The sequence below is a fragment of the Xiphias gladius genome, chromosome 15 (genome assembly GCF_016859285.1).
Source record: "Xiphias gladius isolate SHS-SW01 ecotype Sanya breed wild chromosome 15, ASM1685928v1, whole genome shotgun sequence".
NCBI lineage: Eukaryota > Metazoa > Chordata > Actinopteri > Istiophoriformes > Xiphiidae > Xiphias > Xiphias gladius.
Window position 1 is genome coordinate 18,841,235 of NC_053414.1, and position 20,756 is coordinate 18,861,990.

The 20,756-nt window shown below is 41.2% G+C and overlaps 1 protein-coding gene across 1 annotated transcript in view; it reads left to right on the top strand.

Moving 5' to 3' along the window:
- Positions 1-20,756, top strand: part of mast1a (microtubule associated serine/threonine kinase 1a) — a 72,730-nt gene that overhangs the window by 25,402 nt on the left and 26,572 nt on the right. The window contains exons 3-7 of the mRNA XM_040146936.1: positions 6,578-6,666; positions 8,092-8,167; positions 8,725-8,797; positions 13,093-13,253; positions 15,863-15,938. Coding sequence (XP_040002870.1) covers positions 6,578-6,666; positions 8,092-8,167; positions 8,725-8,797; positions 13,093-13,253; positions 15,863-15,938 — 475 coding nt within the window. The remainder of the gene's footprint in view (positions 1-6,577; positions 6,667-8,091; positions 8,168-8,724; positions 8,798-13,092; positions 13,254-15,862; positions 15,939-20,756) is intronic.

A 20,756-nucleotide genomic window follows, 5' to 3' on the forward strand; every position in this document is an offset into this window, starting at 1 on the left:
TTTAGTTTCATCTCAAAATTAAGTGGTTTGGAGGATTATGCTAAATGTTAGCTTGTTTACAACCTTTTAATCATCTCATTGCTTTGCTGTAGTGATGTTGTTGTGTTCCCAGCTCACAGCAGTTGTCTTAATGAGTACAGTACCATAATAAACAAAGATCTGAATTGTAATGAAACACAATTATACATTAGTGACACACATTCAATGGTCCTGGAACCTGTGTTCATTTTTATTATTGAACTGGTGCTCTGTGCAGTTGTCCCATCCTAACCTACAGCTAAGAGACTGTATCAGTACCAGAGAAGCACTAAATGTGTAGCTTAATGACCTGTATCCAAGTGTTGTTGTTTGCATTACTTTTATTGCTGTAATGAATGTAGACACTTTGTGACAGTTTTGGGGCAGTGTTTCAGGACCAGTGCTGTGCTCATGTGTTTTTCCATGAGCGTGGACACATTCAGAGGCGCGCGTGTGATGGAGACTAATGGCACAGTGCCAGCCGTGGGCCTGCAGGGGGATAACTGCTCGTCAAAGCTTTTGTACGAGTCATTACCACCAATTTAACCTCTGACCCTCACAGCCAGTGACGGCCCTGGGTTTCATTATTGGGAGCAGCAAGACACAAGCAGGGGTTATCGGCGGTCACATCTGTGTGTGTGTTTTTGGTTTTGGCTCTTTCTGTTTCCCTGTTGGTCAACTCTGACTTTATCTGTTTATATTATCCTCTTAACATTGCTGTGTCAACATGCAAGCAGGTCACCTACAAAAAACATTGATATACTGTACTTCTAATATGCTTTGCCAAATAAGTTTTGGAAGAGTTGTAATTGCCGCCTGGATTCCTGCCTGGATTACGTTTATTATTCATGTGGGGTCATGTTTCTGGTCAACTGGTGAATGTAGATCCTCTTTTAGCTCTATTTTTGATATTCACTCTGCTCCTGAGAAAAAATATTTCACTCTTCAGCTGCTAAATGCTCCAGTATGTTCACCAGCTAGGAGCTAACTTTCTCGCTCTGCTGTTTGGAGCTGAGCAGGTAGCGCACAGTGGGTGTACTTTCAGCTTTTTGCTGAAAGCAGCTGCCTCCTCTGACCGGAAATGATCAATGAGAGCGGTGATAGTGAACCAAAGCAGCACATTTGTCAGCCAGAAAACCAAAACAATGAGCTGATGATGATTACCTTTCACATTGGATGTTGTACATCCAATGCTGAGGTACATTTTTAAAAAGTCTAAATGTCTTATGTCTTCGTGTCAGTGTGGCGACTTTTTCAATATCTAATATCCACGTCCACCATCTTTGTCTAACCCTAGCAAAGATCCTGGAGTTGCCAAAACTTAAAAATATTAGTCGTGTTTAAGTGTCTAGAACTGCCCACCACCTCCCTTGTACCTTGTTCCCCTTACTGCTGCCCCTGTCTGTCATTCTGGAGGTGTTTCTTGCGAACATCTGGATGCAAAAACCACATTCATCCGGCAAAACAAACAAAGAGAAAACCATTGACTTGCTTTGCACCTTTTGACGGACTCATCCAGACATGCCTGACACTATCAGAAAGGCACTCTTTTTGCTCTCTCCGTCATATATTAAAAGTTGTTTCTCGCTCGCAGCTTTCTCATCAGCTCTGTTGTCCGTCAACAGAGGCCCACACAATAGTAGCATGCACCACTGACCCCAATGCATCACACGCCGCCTGACTGACAGCACCACGTGCCTCACCACTACTCCTCTGTCACACACAGATTGAGCCTGCGTGATGGATTACACAGTGGATTATGATGGATTATAAATCTGGCTTTCACACATAAAAATACACAAAACAGTGTTTGGCTCAGCCGTATCAACAGACTCTGACTCACATCGTAGTGGTTCGCTGCAGGGTGAGATCATGTTTTTTGGTTGCACTGGCCGATTCAATCTGATGCTCACCTCCATTGTTTTATTTGTTTAACACAAATTGTGTGTTTGTCATTGTGCGCTCTGGCGAAAATAGAAAAAAGGAAACAACATGTCACAGTTTGCTACTTTTGAGTGTGACTCTAAACGCGTTGCTATGGAAACATCGTACATTTCTCTTCACGTCTTCCCCCCTCTCCCACGGCTCTTCATCTTTCTTCCTCTTGGTCATTTCATTAAGCATACAGATAATTTTTTCAGGATTAACCTAATTGGATCTGAAAGGGTCCAAATATTTTAAAGGAAAATGTCTCATATTCAGTGAGGCTTCAGTTTTCTATTCAAAATTCATTTATGCATAAGTGCACGACTGAATGAATCCAAACATCACCATCTGCCTGAAAACAGAGGAGGTGGTGGATGATATAGTGCAGGAGTGTTTGGCTCCAAACTGACAATGTGTTTGTATTTGACCACAAAACTGGAGACAGCTTTAGATTTATGATTCAAAGATGGCAACGTGCAGCATACCAACTCTTTCTGCGTCTCTTGCCTGCGCGTGCGCACACACACAAAAACACACACAAACACACACACACACACACACACACACACACACACACACACACACACACACACACACACACACACACACACACACGTACCTTCTTAAGCAGACTGAGGCAGGATGAATCCAGGCTGCATGGCCATAACCACGACAGAGTGATTTAAAGTCACAGTTACCCGCGCGCACGCACACACACATATGCAGACGCGCACATATTCTGCCCTCCAGCAGTAGTACAATCCCGCTTCTTATCTCCTTTGCTCTCCCACTCAAGTGAATCTACAGCGTGTTAGACTAAGCCCTTACAGCCACCTATAGCTCCTGCTCTGTAACCTTCACTGACTGCCACCACCGTTGCTGCTAATTATGCAGCCAGTATTTCAGGGCAAGACAAGGCACATGGCTGGAAAAGACAGGTTAACACGAACTCCCTCAATATGCTGCCTTACTTTTCTGCTTAGTTAAAAAAGGAGGTGAGGGGGAAAACATTAACACTGCTAAAAAATTGCAGTGTTGGTATATATATATACCAACACACACATATATATATAAATATATATACACTGTAATACTGTAACATAGATGCACTTTTCTCTACAGTTTTTTCATTGCTTACAGTTTATTACATAATAACTAAGGATGTAACTAGCAGTTATTTTCATTGTTGATTCATCTGCTTATCATTTTCTCTATTAATCAATGAATCATTTAGTCTATAAAATATCAAACCCAAAGTGGCATCTTCAGATTGCTTGTTTTGTCCAACACCAACAGTCCAAAAACCTAAAGATATTCAGTTTACTATCACATAAGACAAATAAAAGTAACAAATCCTTACATTTGAGAGGCTGGTGACACTAATTTATTGGCATTTTTGCTCAAAAAATTACTTACAATGACAAATTGATTAATTGACTGATTGGTTTAGCTCCGATAGTAACAGGAACCCTGCACTTTTATTCATGTGTTGCACTGTCATTTGTCATTTACACCTCCTCTGTTCTACGTGTGCATATATACATATATTTTCTATTTTAACTGTACTTCACTGTGTATGTATTTTCTATTGTATCTGAGGCACAAAAAATCCTTTGGGATAAATAAAGTCTTATTTTATTTTATCTTCATTGTTTAAAAGTTCCCTCTCGGATTTTGGGAAACAATGGTCATTGCAGAACAGGCAGCTACAGATGGGTAACAAATTAAAGGTTGAACCTGAATAAATAAGTGGAAGTACATAACAGATAGTACAGCATTATACATATTAAGCAAATACAATAATATAATAATAATATCCTATAATCTAAATCTCCCCCAATATCCATGTGCAGAAAGGTTGCTCATGCTAACTTCACCCTATGGGAGGTTTTGGGACCAATGTGTTAGGCAGTACTTTCCATCATCAAAACTCCAAATAAGGGAATGTCTGTAGGAAAATTGGTGCTCATCCCTCCACTAGAGTTCACAGAGTTGCTAAATCGTTGCCAAGGAGCACTGAAGCTGCTCTGGAAGATGCTTGGTATGTTTAGAGGGGAACTCCATTGATTTTACACATCAGGGAAGCACTACTGCATATGTGGGAAGAATTGTATAAAACCTTTTATGGCTCGAGAGGAAGCTGCGTGAAGTTGATAAATCGCCTCAGGTTATGTCACTTTAGTTGGCGTTGGTTGGGTTTGAAAATGAAAAAAAATGTTGCTCTTTCTACTCTCACTTGTAAACCCCATGTCTAAAATGTGCGTTGGACACCTCTTTTTTGGGGTTTGCCCAAATTCATTCAGTGTGTCGTAAATTTCTGAGTGAAGCAGATGTCCGAAAGGCAGGTTGAGAGAAGGGGAGTACAAATCATGCCCAAATAACAGCATACCCTGAAAAAAAACAGATAAATAACAGTGCTAGGGGATCCACAGATGAAGGTTTCTCGTTGTGTCTATCGTATATGCTCCTCATAGCACGAACACAAGTAACAGGGACTCTTAATGCGACCTTTACTGATGATAAATGTGTTGCTGGCTGCTGGACTATAGAATAAAGAGCAGCAATCCTATTTAACCTTTTTACATTACAAATGCTTTGAGCAACATGCCCTTTTAAGACATTCATTTAAGATAACAATGTTATAAAGCCTAGTGGCTGCAAGAGTCTTCTGGCTTTATGAGAAGATTAGATTGCTTTGCCCTGGTGGGTTTTCATTCTGTTACAGTCTTTAATAGTTAAGTTGAGTCTATAACCCTTAAATCTGGAGTTAGACGGGAAGAATTAGTTTTCTTGACTTCACACATTTCAATTACCCATCATTCAGAGAATTAATTTGGCAGTAGGAGAAAGCAGACTGAGAGTAAAGCAGGATATGAGGGAAAATGGAAGAAATGAAAGAGAAACAAATGAGTGATTTAAAGTTATCAAAAGATGGTGAGGAGATTTATTGAGGCTGAGAATAATAAGCACTGGTGCAAATTCACAGAAATGACGAAGGTTAGATTAAATCCCTTTCACTGTAATATGTGGTTTGCAACATTAGGCACTCCCCCTAACAGTGAATCACTGCCGTCTGACGATTTGCTGGTAGAGTAGAGCTGCTGTGGATGCGATGAATCATAAATCAAAATCTAAGAATGTATCGTGGAGAGAAGCTTAACTAGCATGCGCTCAGTTGATTCAGCTTTTGATCGAGGAAGAGCGCCAATGAAAATGTGGATTTGAGAGAGCGCAGGTTAAAGAGGGAGTGAAATGAAAGACGATTGCAGACAGGTTCAAGAGCATTACGGTAAAAAAAAGAAGTAAGAGTATGACATAGAAAGGATATCGGAGGAACATCCGATATGCACTTCCAGTCTCTTCACTCTTCTGGCTTGTTCTTTTTTTCCCCCTCCCTTGTCCCTCACCCTTCCCCCCGTCTCCTCTGTTCATCATCCTCTGAGAGCTGCAGCGAAGGAGGGTGTTAAGCCACTTCCAGCCCTCTGTCCAAGGCTAATGCATTTCCTTTAAATATTTCAATATTCTCCTCCTCTGTTCTGCAAGGTTTAGTACGAGCTTTCCCTGAGCTGGCGCCCACAGAGGCGCACTGCCGCCGATAAAATCCTTCCAGGGGTTTGATGTCTCAGAGAGTTAGAAACAACTGCTGAAGACTCACATCAAAAAAGAGGGAGAGATAAGGGAGGATGTGGGAGGACTGCAAGATGGGGACATGGATTATAGACCGGGGTTTTATTTGAAATGCATAAAAAAAAACCAGTGCGTGTTGTGTGACCGTGCATTTTTATTTTTGTGTGTGCGCACGATGATTTACTGCACTTCCTGCACAGATGTAGAGCAGCGTGCTGGCTGATGCAACATGGAGCAAACTTGTATTGTTTGTCAGCTGTGGTTCGGCTCTGCAAAATCTGCTCTGACAGGCACCGCAGTGAAGCATACGCGCACAGACACGAAAGGCCTGCGAGCAAACCCAATCCACACATGAAAGTAACACCTGAAAAATCCGCTTCCCACTGTACAAGCTGTTATGCAAGAAAACAACCATTGTGCACCTGTGTGTGTGCGTGTGTGCTCCTTCGTCAAACAGTTCTAAGACACATGCAGCCGTGGCAGCAGGAGCAGCGAACGAAGCATTTATGGTTCAGTCATTTCAGATCTTCATTACGGTCTATACCTGTCAACCCGGGTCCTTGTCTTCCTCCCCGTCTGTCTCTCCATCCCTCCCTCGTCTCAGCACTCCTGCCATCGCATTTCATCGCAGCAGCCATGGGGCTGGACCTACAGGAAATTAAAAATCTTTGTTGATTTGTCGCTCTCCCTCGCGGGTGGGTGGACATCAATACAATCTTGCATTATGGCCTGACACATGCACACACACAGAAACATACTGTGCTCAACATAAAAAGTATACACACATTTATGGCCACACATGCAGTACTTTACTGTATTACAGGCTTTACATTTGCTCAGGGTGACAGGTAAGCAAACAGCCAAACGCAGGCAGGGTATATTAATTAACCTGGGGGTCACTGAGTGGTGTGTGTGTGTGCCAGCTATCATCTGTCTGGTATCGATGGAGTCTTAAATATAATACAGACAACTATTGACCTGCTCTTTGTCCTTTTATGTCTTCTAGTTGCAGAACCAGCAACCGGAAAAGCCTAATCCTGACCAGTACGTCCCCCACCCTGCCACGGCCGCACTCTCCACTGCCTGGACACATAGGTCAGTATATAAACGTTACAGACACCACACAGTGCCAGATTAAACACTATGTTGGGTTCAGTATATTCAGTTTTTTTTGTTTTTTTTTTTTAAATGGACAATCTAGGCATTTTTTTTGTTGAAAATACCTGAAAATACCCACTCAAAAGAAAACTATGAGCCTTAAATAGCCACTTGACACCAGCTGAAAATCTCCTCCAGTGATTTAAATTCTCACCTTGCTGCTGTGATGTAGAAGTGTACCCCAGGGCTTGTCAGTACACTGTGACATCACTAACCACTAATGCACTGGGTGCCATGACACGATGGAGTATCTTAAGGATGGGCCAAGAGTTCCATTAGATTTTTTTTTATTTAACTTTTAACATCAACATCAAATAACATTTCGCCAGATTAAAAAACTTTGTATAACAACCATTATGTTAGCAACAAACATCAGAATCACTGATTATGTTTACGTGAACATGAGTTTCCTGGTTTTGAGTCTTATCCTGTTTTTGATCATATTTGTGGTATCGAGTTTACATGGAACATGAAAAACCTGGTTACTCATATCCATGTTTACATGATTCAGTGTCCGGGTTTCTGATTGTCCTGCCTGCAGGTGTGTCTTGATTCCTCACCATCTCAGCCACTATGTTCCGTACCAACACAGAATTTTTCACATGCAACAGTGTCCTGGTTTCTGTCAAAGTACTCCAGTTAGAATATCTAGGTTTCTCAAAACTGAGTCTTATCCAGGATTTCTGTAACCAGGATACCGTGGATACTTGAAAAACCAGATCAGAACCCGGATACCTGTGTGCATGTAAACACAGTCATTGTATGAACGACTCTTAAGCACTTAAATATGCCGTTATGCAGGAGCTGATGAGCTCACAGCTGTCAGTTGCCATAGTAAAGCAATACACTTTGCAGTATGTGAGTTTTCAACGTGCACAGCAGTCAGAAATGCTGACCTTCACTGCATCAACAAATGCTGATTCATCTTAGGCCTCAGCACAGTCTGAGACAACTGAACCTGGGTTGCAAGGGAATCACTATGGAGGGTTGCTGAGGGATAAAGATGTTTTGGCACCACTGCACTAGAGGTCAGTATGAATAAGCTTCTCGGCTGGACGGGATCAAGGATAAGATTACTACTGTAGGTGTCTCAGAAGTAGGAGTCGCAGGGAATATACAGAGATCTGTTGTTTTTATTGTAGCCGTAACCGGGGTTTCTCTGTTAATGACTGATTGCCCATCCTCATATTGGTATCGATGTTGGCTGATAAGAATACAATATTTCCTTCAAAGTGAGGTAGGCTAAATGAAAGGGGAATGACTTGTAGAGTAAAGTTACCTAAAACCTAACATGTCACACTAACATGAAATAACCCACAGTGTATGTTTTCTGTTCTCTTCTGTCCATATCTGTTTCAATAGGGAGCAGTCCGCTGGACAGCCCGCGCAACTTCTCACCAAGCGGACCTGCCCACTTTTCCTTTGCCTCTTCTCGAAGGTTGGCATCCGTCCTCTGATCACACGATAAGTCACACGTGCAACGTTACAAGAAGAGCGCTAAGTAGATAGGATTATTTATACACAAACTCAGCGTCACACAGTAAAACTCTCCAGTGAACACACACGTACACACACACACGCGCAAAATGAAGCTGCATGCTGTTGCCCTGTCTTTGTCCTACGCTGCTCCCACCGAGTGTCTGTGTGACAGAGGCGTGACAGCAGGCCGAGATGAATGAGGCAAGGTGGCAGGATTTTGCCCAAATGTGTACCCATCATCACTCAGTGAGAAGAAGTGTCAGACTTGGGGATGGCTGGAGAGGGAAGAGAGGGGTAGAAGGAGCAAAAGTGTAAATGAACAAGCAGAAAGGAGAGGAAGGTGGTAGAATGGCTGTTGTATAGTTTGTCTTGTTTGGAGAGACTAAAAACAGAAGCTAGACTAAACTATATTGGAGTCCTGCCTATGGAAAGTGATAGAGAAAAACAGTTTTTATCCTTCTCGGTTCTAACTTATGTTCTCCCTTTTCCACTTTTCTTTGCTTTTTCTCTTATCAGGGCTGATGGTCGTAGATGGTCCTTGGCTTCTCTGCCTTCCTCAGGATATGGCACCAACACACCCAGTTCAACGGTAAGTTGAACCCTTTAAATTTCGGCATTTGGCACATCTCATCTTATTGAGGGCAAAAACAAAAATCACAAGGGAGGCAACTTTTTCTCTCCCGATACTGACTCCAGTACCTCAACCATCCTATACTTTTTCCAATCCGATATCATTATTTCGTTTTATCAGAGTTAAAATCTTTGTACCACAATTTGTGGATTTCTTTGTAATCATTTTCTATGAAAAGTAACGTGAGGCCAGTGATTGCTGTGGCACTAAAAACTGAGTCAGCGGCCCACTGTGACTAAATTAATGTAACTGATCGCTGAAAGACTCAGTTTAACTGTATTCAGTTGGGATCGGTCATGTCCGATGCCCAGTCCATTTCATTAAAGGTGCCTTGGTTGTTTAGAAGCTACGTTTAGTGTTAATCACCAAAACGCACTGAGTGTAACAATGGTGGTGAGTGTATTTCCTTCCTCATAAAACACTCATAGAATTAGATTCTATAGAGAGGTCATTGCTCTTAATTTACAGCCCTGTCCTTTGCACTGGCAGCTCCTACATAGCTTTGTGTGTGTGTGTGTGTGTGTGTGTGTGTGTGTGTGTGTGTGTGTGTGTGTGTGTGTGTGTGTGTGTGTGTGTGTGTGTGTGTGTGTGTGTGTGTGTGTGTGTGAGTGTATGTGAGTGAATGGGTGAATGAGAAGCAAACTGAAAAGTGCTTTGTCTTACTTAGGCTGTACAGCACTGTATTTATTCACCATTCATAGCTGAGAAAAGCCTCTAACGTCCACATGATGAGGCTGTAGCTCAGGTGATAGAGGGGGTTGACCATTAATTGCAAGGTCGATGGTTCGATTCCTGTGTCCTAGAGCAAGACACTGAACCCCAAATTGTTCCCAGTGTATGTGTATGCGAAAAAAGGAGAGTCGCTTTGGACAAAAACGTTCATCAAATCGATGTAATGCAGCGCTTTAATAACCTGCATTGGAAGAGGAGTGTGTTTTCTCTAAGTTCTCCTTTTAAAATGTTACCAACATGACTGTCTATACCACAGATGTGACTACAGTAGCTGCAACTCTCCTGCATCTATCGTGTATTATTACCGCGGAAGCCACTGCACCTTATCCTCTGTCTGTAGGGTAGAGCTGACTTAAGTGTGTCCTTGTAACACAAAACTTGTGGTTACCAAACTATGCACCACAGGTTAGCAGCAGTCTCCTGAAAAGTCCCCTGAATTAAATGCGAGGCTTCCGACGATGGTTATGCTGTTACCGTGGGGAGGCTCCTTCATGTTTCCCTTCTCTGCAGCATGACAAGTGAAAACTCATACTTTCTTTCATTTCCAGTTTTACCAGAGAAACAGGAGAAAAGTAAAGACACTAAAGTGCGGGACCTGCTTTTTCTTCTTTTGGTAATTTAGCTGAATAAGTCATAAAATCAACACAAAACCCTATTTTAGATTATTCTTTTACTGCTAAATTGATGAGGTGGGTTTTGTATCCTTTGCATGAATATCAATTTCACTCAAAGAACCTATTTGCATCTATTTTCATGCATAAAATCAGTGTGTGCTATGTTGCATGTAAATTCGTGTTCTGAAGTTGCATCGTCTACTTTGGTTTCGTTTCGCTTTGAAATGATTACATGCCACAGTTGCAGCTAAATGCCATGTATACACAAACACACGCACGCCCCCTTTGTTCTTTGAGTTTGTACTTGCTGAGCAAGTCCCTGCAGATTATATAAAAGAATTTCTTTGCCAAAGAACATGCATAACATGTAAACCAGACCTAAAAATAACGAATCAGGTGCTAAGATATGATCGACCTGATTTATGTGCTGATGATCACTTGGCCTTTCTAAAAAGAAAGTGAAATGAAATGTAACCAATCGGTATTTCTGCCTTGCAGTTGCCAACCAGTGTTCCAGTAACTATTTCTCAATCCATCACTTTATCCCCGGAGAAGCAGAAATGGATGATAAAGAGGGGCAACAGCGACAAATAATCGCGAGTGTAGGTGGAACTGAAACGTGTCTTCAAGCAAACAGAGAGACAACAACTATGTTCACTTTTGTCTGAGTGAAAGATGTTTGGAGCATAGGAGATGATTCAAAGGAATGAACATTGCCGAGGCCCATTTGGTAAATAGTGCATTTGAGAAATGGACCCTTAATGTGTGTGACGCTCAGGTGGCGGCAAGATGTTGACTCATAGTCCAATCCCTGTACATTGCTGTTCCAACCTGAACACAGTCCTCTACACCTTTGATGCATTTCACACATCATTTCTTTCATTGACTGTATCTCAGCAGTACATATAGTGGAGACACACGCTGTAGGCAACTGATTGATCTCTTTTTACTGGTGGATGAGGTCGAAGACGGTTTCTCTGTTTCCCCACAGTCCTCTCCACCTCTTCCCTCCTCCATCCCGTCAGGTTTCTGTGCTCTGCTGGTTCTTACATGGGCCATTACTTGCTTGATTAGTTACAGCAGGACCCTTGCATACTGAACAGGGCAGATAAAAGGAGGAGGTGTGTTTGTGTGTGTGTGTGTGTGTGTGTGTGTGTGTGTGTATATGTGTGTGGACGAGTTTTGTGTATGAAGAAGTAGAACTGAGCTAAATTAATGTGGAAAAGCTGCAGGAGTAGTAGGAGATGTAAACAGTTGTGAGTGGAGGTAAGAGAGGGTAAAAGCCGACTGTCTATTCACTGCTGACTGTCTGTACAGTTTCATTTCCAATTTTATTTTATTGAAAATCTATTAGGTATTGGACGCTGTAGCTGATCAGGTTGCTTTGACACCACAGTTTTATAACAGGAGAAATACAATTCAGCTGTCATATTACTCCCAAATTCAGATTTTATTTATTTTGAATCATCGTCTAGTAAAAATCTGCGTTAACTGTAGGTCTGATTAACAAAGGAACCGTGAACAACTTTCATCATTCATCAGAAAGGCGTTTGTTTTCATGATCTGTCATAGTTCCATTTCCAAACACATTCTCCATTAATGTGACACTGAAAATCCCTGTGCGTCGGGAAGAAACCATATTTTGATATGAGATAGCCTGTTTTTATTTAAATAATTTCCACTTTGCGAAAGAAGTTTAGGCCCCAGAATTTTCTACAAATTATGAGACACTCTCAACATAACCTTGATTATTAAATAATGAATTTACAAAAAGAAATGCAGACGCAAATAATTAATAAATCAGCTTTACAAAAAAAAAAGTAGAAATGTCTCATTCACACGTAGTCTGACAAGTGAAGTCCATTTGCAACTACGGTTGGACGGATCTGTACATTACAATTGCAGAATAAAGTTTTGATGCTTGTGTAGATGTTTCAGACACGCAGAGACTCATTTCACATTCTGTTTTCTGTTTCTTTAAAAAAGTTTTTCCTCAATTCCTCTTTCCTTGGCTCCTTAGTGGGAGGGACCAAGATACAAGTGAATATAATGTGCATGCAATTAAGCAATTTGAGATCCAGCCCATGCTTGCATGAAAGGAGTGAGCTGATATGAAACGTTTTTCATCTGTGACAACCATCGTATCCAATGGCATTTTCCTCCATCTCAGAGACTCACTCTGTCTCCAGGGAACCTCTTAATTGATTCCGTAGACCGGACTCGCTGCATTCACAACTTCATCACTTCAGTGCCTTTCTGCAGCTTGCAAGTGGCTAAGATCTCAGTGAAATTTCTAATGGTTTTTTAGTGCAGAAATCATTGTGTGGCCAAAGCCAACAGTGGTGTCCCATTGGGAGATGTGTTCATTAAGCCTCCCATTGATCCAGACTGGTTTTTTCCCTCCTGCGTTGAAGAAAGTCTTCTGTTTAAGACCGAATAGCGCTGCCGATAACCTCCCGAGGCAGCATACGCTTAAGGCAGCAGTTACGTACAGTGACTCTTTCATTCCCTGCAGTCTTTTTCCTCTGTTTTACAATCCAGATTATTCTGTTTTTGCCCTCCCACACTAACTCCTTCTGGATATTTTCCTTGTTTTTCCACCTTTCTCTTTTCCGTCTTTGTTCTTTTAACTTAGTCGCTTCTTTGTTTCAGTTGTTTCCACCCACTCAGCTCATAGTACACCTTGTCCTCTTCTTCTCTTCTCTTCTCTTCTCTTCTCTTCTCTTCTCGTCGCCACATCGATTAAGGTGTTCTTGCCACTTGTTGTTTTTGATGTCCTCTTCTCCATCACTGGGTATCTATTTTTAAAATAGGTTGAGGTTGCAGCTGCAACAGAGGCTTTGAAAAAAAGATCTAACAAAGACCACGTGACTTTTTAACCTCGTCTCTTTTTCATGTCATTTCCAGTCATCCAGCTCATCCCAGGAGCGTCTGCACCAGCTGCCCTTCCAGCCGACCATGGACGAGTTGCACTTCCTGTCCAAGCACTTTGGCAGCACAGAGAGCATCACAGATGATGATGGGGGCCGACGCTCGCCGCATGTCCGCCCTCGTTCTCGCAGTCTCAGGTGAATCCCCCCGCCACCAGGCGTGCAGCCCACTTTGATTCAAGTTTTTAAAGGGCCAGTGTGTAGGATTTAAGGGGATCGATTGGCAGAAATGGAATATAATATTCATAATTATGTTTTCATTAGTGTCTAATCACCTGAAACTATGAATCGTTGTGTTTTTGTTAGCTTCCAAAGAGCCCATCATATCTACATAGGGAGCGGGTCCTCTTCCATTGAGCCCACCATGTTGCACTGCCATGTTTCTACAGTAGCTCAGAACGGACAAACCAAACACTGGCTTTAGAGAGGGCCTTTCGCCTTTATACGTTACTGAAGGCCACCGTAGGCTCTCCTACACACTTGGAGAGGGAGGGGTGAGGAGAGGGGTATTCAGTTGGTTGCAATCTGCAACCTCATCGCTAGATGCCACTAAATCTTTCACACTTAAAAATTTTTCCCTGACAACAGAAGTCATGTAAGGACTTAGTTGCTGGTTTCCTGTAGTAACAGGAGTATCTTTAGTAATAGGAGAAATGTTCCCCGTTACACACAGTTAAAGTTATGCTGTTTTTCTTTTAAAAATACAAAATATTAATGTTTTGTCAGTTAAACCGTCACATTTATTTTGTAGCTGGTGCTGCAGGATAAATTTAGATCATTTCAAAATATTCCAAACTTTGCTCAAAGCCCTATTTGTAAGTAGTTGATTTTTTGGAGATTGTCTGGTGAAGAAAAATCAACAAAAGAAACCAAAATTCTGCATCTGCAGCTGTTTTGAAAGGAGATACAACAGCCCTTGAAGATTATGAAAGGGGCATCTTATTTAGTTTGCAGGAACGACTGCATTCTGTCATGAGGAGATGTAGAGAGCTCTCAATCATTTATTTTGAGCACAAGCCCTTTTGTTGCTTATGTTGGATAACTCACCTTCTTCAAATGTGTCAGTGCTGTTGAATGCTTCATTCTCTGCAGCTGCCTTTTAATGAGGAGAGAGAGTCGCTGCTGTAGCCTTCATTACAGGCAATATATTTTTCTATGATTCCTAAGCAAGATAGATTGAAATAACATATGTCTTGCTCATGTAAATCTACACATGGTGTATACTATTTACGTAATGTTTCTCATCTCCCGGATGTGAACTACAGACAAATTAAAGGAAAAGCCAAGGTAGTGTCTTAGTAAGCCGCCAGAACAGCTTCAATGCACCTTGGCATTGATCCTACAAGGCTCTGGACTCTACGGGAGGGAAGAACACTGTTCTTCCAAAAGATATTCCCTCATTTGGTGTTTTGATGACGGTGATGGGGAACACTAACACGGCGGTCCAGAAGCTCCCCTAGGTGTTCAGTCAGGTTGAGATCTGGTGATTGCGAAGGCCATAGCTTCTGGTTTTCATAGGTTATGTATGAATTTGATAGCTTCATTTTCATACTCGTCAAACCATTCAGTGAGCCCTCGCGCCCTGTGTGGAGGCCTCTGTATTCGCCATGTTTCTCCACTCATTTATTCGGGTTTTTCCTTTAATTTGTCACCCGTCTGTATGCGTTTGTTTGTTATATCATTCTCACTATAACGTTAATAAACAGTAGTTGGAGAAGTTTTTAGATCCTTTGCTTTAGTAAAACTACCCATACCACATTATAAAATACTCAGTTACATGTGAAATTCCTGCATTCCACATTTTACTAGTAAGTAAAACAACAGAAGTATTATAAGCAAAATATACTTGAAGAATCCAAAGTAAAATTGCTAATTATACATATTGTTATATATATAATAATATATAATACTGAGGAGCACGCTTTATTTCTACAAGTACGTCAAACTTGTAGCACAGTATCTCAGTACCCTCCAGTGCTTTGAGCCTCTCCAGAGTGCAGCAGTTTCTCTATTAGCAGGAGTCTCTGGTGTACACTCTCTCCAACCACACCTATTATCATTATAACAGCCCCTCAGCATGCCCTAACTACATACGACACGCCGCTACTTATCAGTGCTCGTTTCTGTATTAGGCTCCTTGGCAGTCGCTGGCCTAGATAAAATGCTATCTTGGTGCTTCAATATGCAGAATACCTTTTTTGTGTACCTTTACATGCCTCATTATCACTGCTCATACCACATCTTTCTGTGATGCTAATCTGGAAGACTGAAGACATATAATATGCTTTTCTTCTGTGAATATCTAATTCAGCATAGGCTGAGTTGCTGTGAAATAAAGGTATTAAGGTACTTTTTGTGCTTTGTCTCTGCCTCATGTCGACTTGGCTCTGCCTTTATCTGTGGGAAAGCAAACACGCGACTCTTCACCTGGTTATGCTTGTTTCTGGCATCTGTACCGTGCTTGTGATGGAGACCTGTGGCATGACGGGCAGGAAGACACCGGATCGATTAGAGAAACGGAGTGTACTGAATTTCTGATTGGTCGATTAGCATAATGTACAGACAGGATGGACATGATAGGAAGCAGTGAATTATTCCTTCATTCAAGCGGAAAAATATAGAATTTCATTTCCATGTCTCACTGGCTGCCTCCCATCGCTGTCTGTTTTACTCAGCCCTGCCTTCTTTGATTTTCGCAGCCGGTGCTGTATATTACACTCCTGCTCTCTGTGTTTGTCTCTCTTCAGCCCGGGGCGCTCTCCATCCTGCTATGACAATGAAATAGTGATGATGAACCATGTCTACAAGGAGCGCTTCCCCAAGGTCAGCCTCACACAAACAAATACGCAAGCGTAAACTGTGCATTCAAACACACATCGAATATGCACACAAACAAAATGCATGCAGGCAATGACCACCTCCTTAGCTACACTCATTTACATTTAAAACAGTTATCCGGTTAACTGTTTATTTTCGGGAATTAGATATTTCCAGCAATTGGCTGATGATACTTTAGTGCCACAGAGGAAGAACATGTATCAAGGACAACTAATATACAAGCCACAAATTAAGAACAATCTCTTGCAGATTCGTAGAACTCCTACCAGAACTGACAGGTAGTGGCACCTCAAAAACATGAAAAGGAGTTCTGTGAATCTGCACTCGATTGCTGTTCCTCAGTGACTGGATGCGTGTCTCAGTAAACTGAAATTGAATTGCGAGAGCTTAATTTGAACTGTGAGAACTGAATGTGGAAGGATCAAATACAGTTTCAGAACAAATGAATTCAGTTTCAAATTATGTGATTCAAATTCAGTTTTTTTCAACGCAGTTATTCAAGTTAAACAATTCAAATTGTAATATAAATGATTCAAATTCAGTTTCTAGTGACATATTTCTGCCCATATTCCTCTGCCATCTTCTACAATAGCAGCCCCAGGGGGCTGTAATAACCAGAGATCATCCTGCAATGGGATCACAGCAGCCGCGACGCCCGCGAACATGTAAACGTTCTGACCCATGATTAGTCAGTAGTCATTACTACGTTTTCACATGAGTACTCAGTAGGCATTGGTCAGACCCCACACATCTTCAAACTCAGCCTTCCTTTTGATCTCAACTACACACCCCTAAAGTGCCCTGACTGCATCTTGTGCGGTTGTGATGCCATCAAGTTGACAAAATCCGTCCACAGACATATACGTTACTCAAAACCACCTCAGTGGTAGTTCCTGCTACAGTGCGTGTCTCCAGTTCCACATTTTACCATGATGACACACTTACACAGACTCACAAGGTGAAAACAATACCAGCCTCGTTGTTGCGGCTGGTAATAAATACACACCAGAAAACTTGGATGGATGAAAAATTAAGAGACAACCCCACCATAAGTGGGGCAAAAATTTTAAAGTTTATCCTGAAGGAGATGTCAGAGAAAAGGCTAAGTTGAAACCTTACACAAACTGTCTGATGAGTATCACAGTGTTCAGAGATTTGCGGGACAGTTATCCTTGTGTTTTGGGTCTCGAAACTTAACAGAGTGACAATACACTGGGTCCATCCACCAGTGCTTATACAAATTCACAGTAGTCCACTCATTATATTTTGATCTATCTTATACAAATGCAATTATCAGCCTTTGAGGGGGGCTACATTAAATGACAAGTTGTCAACTGAATTACGAGGATAATTCCTCTGGGCAGCGTGATTTTGCTCAGCAGATGTTACGGCAATGCCTCCTGTACAATCTGGGATATTGTGTGTACAAAGTTGACAATCTGGTCGGGGAGTGGCCTGATCAGTGCCTGATGAAAGGCAGGTGCACTGGGAAGGAGTTTTGCACGTGCAGATCATCCTGTGAGGATATTGTTGCATATTGCTGCCAAATAGTTAAGGGCACATAGCCCAAACCCTAAAAAAAAATGCTGAGACCAAAAGTAGACAAAAATATACAGACAGGAGACTATTATTTCATGGTATATTGCTTTTGGGAGATTGGATGGCCAGAGGTGGAAGTTTTTCTAGAATAGTGAAAGCAGTTGATTCAGAGTGTTACCATTGGGGAAAGGGTCATTTTAACCAGATCATCCAAATGATATTTTATTTTTGACCCTCTCTGTTGTCAGAGTAAACCGTGTCGAACCAGCGCTCTTTAAGGGCATTAAGACTAATCTGATCACCAAAATGAGTCACAGACAGACTTGAAAGAGACCGTGACTCTTTTTCGTTACTTACAAGATTCACAGTGATACGTTCAATCCCGTTTTCATTCTTTTGACATATTCAGAGAAAGAAAGAGAGCATTATCATATCTGTTCCTCCAAAACAAATACTGTAATACTGTAGTACTTGATGAGAGCCATAAATCCAGTATCCATAATCAGAAAGGCATACACAAGCAGATGTAGTTCATTTAAACAGAACTGTATAGGACAGTTTACATGTTTACAAATTGTATTACATGCAAAAGGAGAGGATTGGTGGGGGATGGGTAAAGGGTAAGGGGTGGGGAAGAAAGGGATAGGGGTGGATAAAAGGTAGGAATGGGGTGGGGGTTGGTGAGTGGGTAAGGTGGGAAGGGGGACGGGGGTTTCAGGAGGAGGGATGTTCTCCTGTAGCTAAACCCTTTTTTCTTTTCTTTCCCCTCTTCTTCTTTGGCTTCTTCTCTTTTTACTCGTTCATTTGTTTATTTTCACTTCTCTTTGTCTCCCTCTCCACCTTCTCATCGTCTTTCTTCTCCATCTTTTCTTCCTTTATAATCTTGTTCACCTCCTGCTTGTTTTTAATCTTCTTCTCCTCTTGTTCTTTTTTAATCTTGTTCTCCTCCTGTTCCTTATGAATGTTGCTTTCCTCTAGTCCCTTTGTATTGCTGACAATTTTCTGAGAAGATAAAAACAGTATTTTTTTAATTCAATATCCAAAAACAAATTCTCAAATATTATGAAACATGGTGGCTGTTATTCTGAGGTAAAAGAATCCGCTGAGGCATCATACCTGAAGCTTTTTGTTCTTGGAGGTTAGGAAGCTGATCTGCTCGTCAGTCTTGCTTTCCCTCTTCCTCAATTCTTCCTCCTTCCTGAGCCATTTTTTACAGTGCAGGTTCCTCTCATTGTCCTCCTCCTGCAATTTCCTCTTCCAGCTTTCCTCTCTCTGAGCCAGCGCGTGTTGCAGGCTTGCCTCCAGTGCGTCACACCTGGTCTTCCACTGCTCTTCACTCCTCTTTAGCTGCTTGTCTTTTTGAGCGAGCGGGGCCAGGCAGTATAAATATGCTCTAGTGCGAGCCTGCCTTTTCCTGTTGACTTTCTTGACGAGCTCACCTTTTTGTCTGAGCTCCTCTTGGAGCTGGCTCTCCACCTGCCTCCCCTCATTTTCTACCAGGTTAACTTGCTCCTTTAGAGCCTTGTTTTCATCTTTCAGAGACTTTATCTCACTGATAGCAGCTTAGAGGGCGTCCCTAGGGCCCTGTACAGCGTGCTGAAGCTGCACTGCAGCCGCCTGTACTGTTTTGGGCTGTAAAGGGCAGCACTAAGCTGCATTTGCCCAAATGCCAAAAAATAGAAATATACACATAGTTTATGGCTAAAATTCCAGTCCCGCCTTAACACAACCTGTTCACTTATTTTTACAGTTGAATCTACTTTAGTCTAAGGTTAGGACCCCTTGAAATGCTCTGCAACAAAGAGCAACATTTAACCAAACCCAACAACTCAAATTCATACATATCCTATGAAAACCAAATATTTTTTGAAACTACAGTGTAATAAAAGTGTTGGGCTCATATTTTATTTTTCTTATTTTTTCTTATTGCTACCAAATTATCACAGAAATGCTGCCACATCTATTTTCAGTGTATAGTTGAGTTCGTTTGGGGTTAAGTTTACTTAAGTGGTTTACTGTCAATTATTTTGGTGAAACTTAACGTTAATGTTTAGGGCAAGGTTTTTAATCAGGTCTTACACACATACTTAGTTACTTATGTAACAATGCAGATTTCACCTTTTTCTGTTTTTAATCTATTGATTAGAGACCCTGACAGCAAGGGTAATCTATTTTGGCATTTTTTGAGAAAAAACAAATTTTTGCCCAAGAAACCCTAATGCAATCATAAAATCATAATTTTCTATTTGTATTTTTTTATCAAAATATATTAGAAGTATTGTATTTCATTTTTTTTTTTTTTTATTATTTAAAAAAAAAAAATAATGCATTAACTCATGAAAAATGTATGAATGTGTAGACAAAATATAAATAAATAACAGGGGAAAGTATGCAGGCCTATATAAGCACAAAAAAAAACCTTTCTCCAGGTCAAATGAGAAAATCTTACCTGGTTTCTTTGTCTGTCCATTTCAGCTCAGAGAAGATACTGATCTCCTTTACTTCAAACTACTGAAATCTGGCATTGGTGGGAAATTTTATAAAGCTGTGAAATCTCTCTATTGAGTCTCAGTTGCACGTGCAAATGAATGACTAAAACAGGTTGGTTGAAATGAAGCAGGAAGTGTTGTTGTCAGACAACAGTTTCTGATTTTAAAGTTGATACTTTTATTTATGCGGATGATGTAGTTCTTCTAGCAGAGACTTAACAGGATCTTCAGAGTACATATTGTACATTGTAGGTGTAACAAATGAAAACAAAGATAAGTAAAGATAAAACTCAGCTTATGTCTTATAGAAAAGGGGATAACTAAATGTAAATTTGTTTCATATTTGTTCAGTGTTTTTGTCATACAAATATTTAGGTTTTACCTTAGAGGATCCTCTTACTTTTGAAACAGGAATAAGAATCCGGTCAGACTCTTCTGGTATGGCTCTGGGTGCCGTTCTAAATAAGGTTAAATTTTGTAAGCACCTTAGTTACGATATGTACATGCCACTGTTTAAATCTTGTGTCCAATTTTGGATTGCGCTGCAGGGATATAGGGTTGTAGACAAACAAAAAGTGATAAAGTGCAAAACAGACCTATGCGTCGCTTTTTGGGTTTGCATTCTGTCACCCATAAACTGTGCAGTGGCAGCCTGTGGCACCAAACGAGAAGCATAAAGCCCAGTTCTTAGTGTTGTTGCCATGGCAATGCACATCCATGTGTTTGGGGGGCAGATTTTCTGAAGGGGAACTGAAGAGAGGGGTGTATTTGTTTT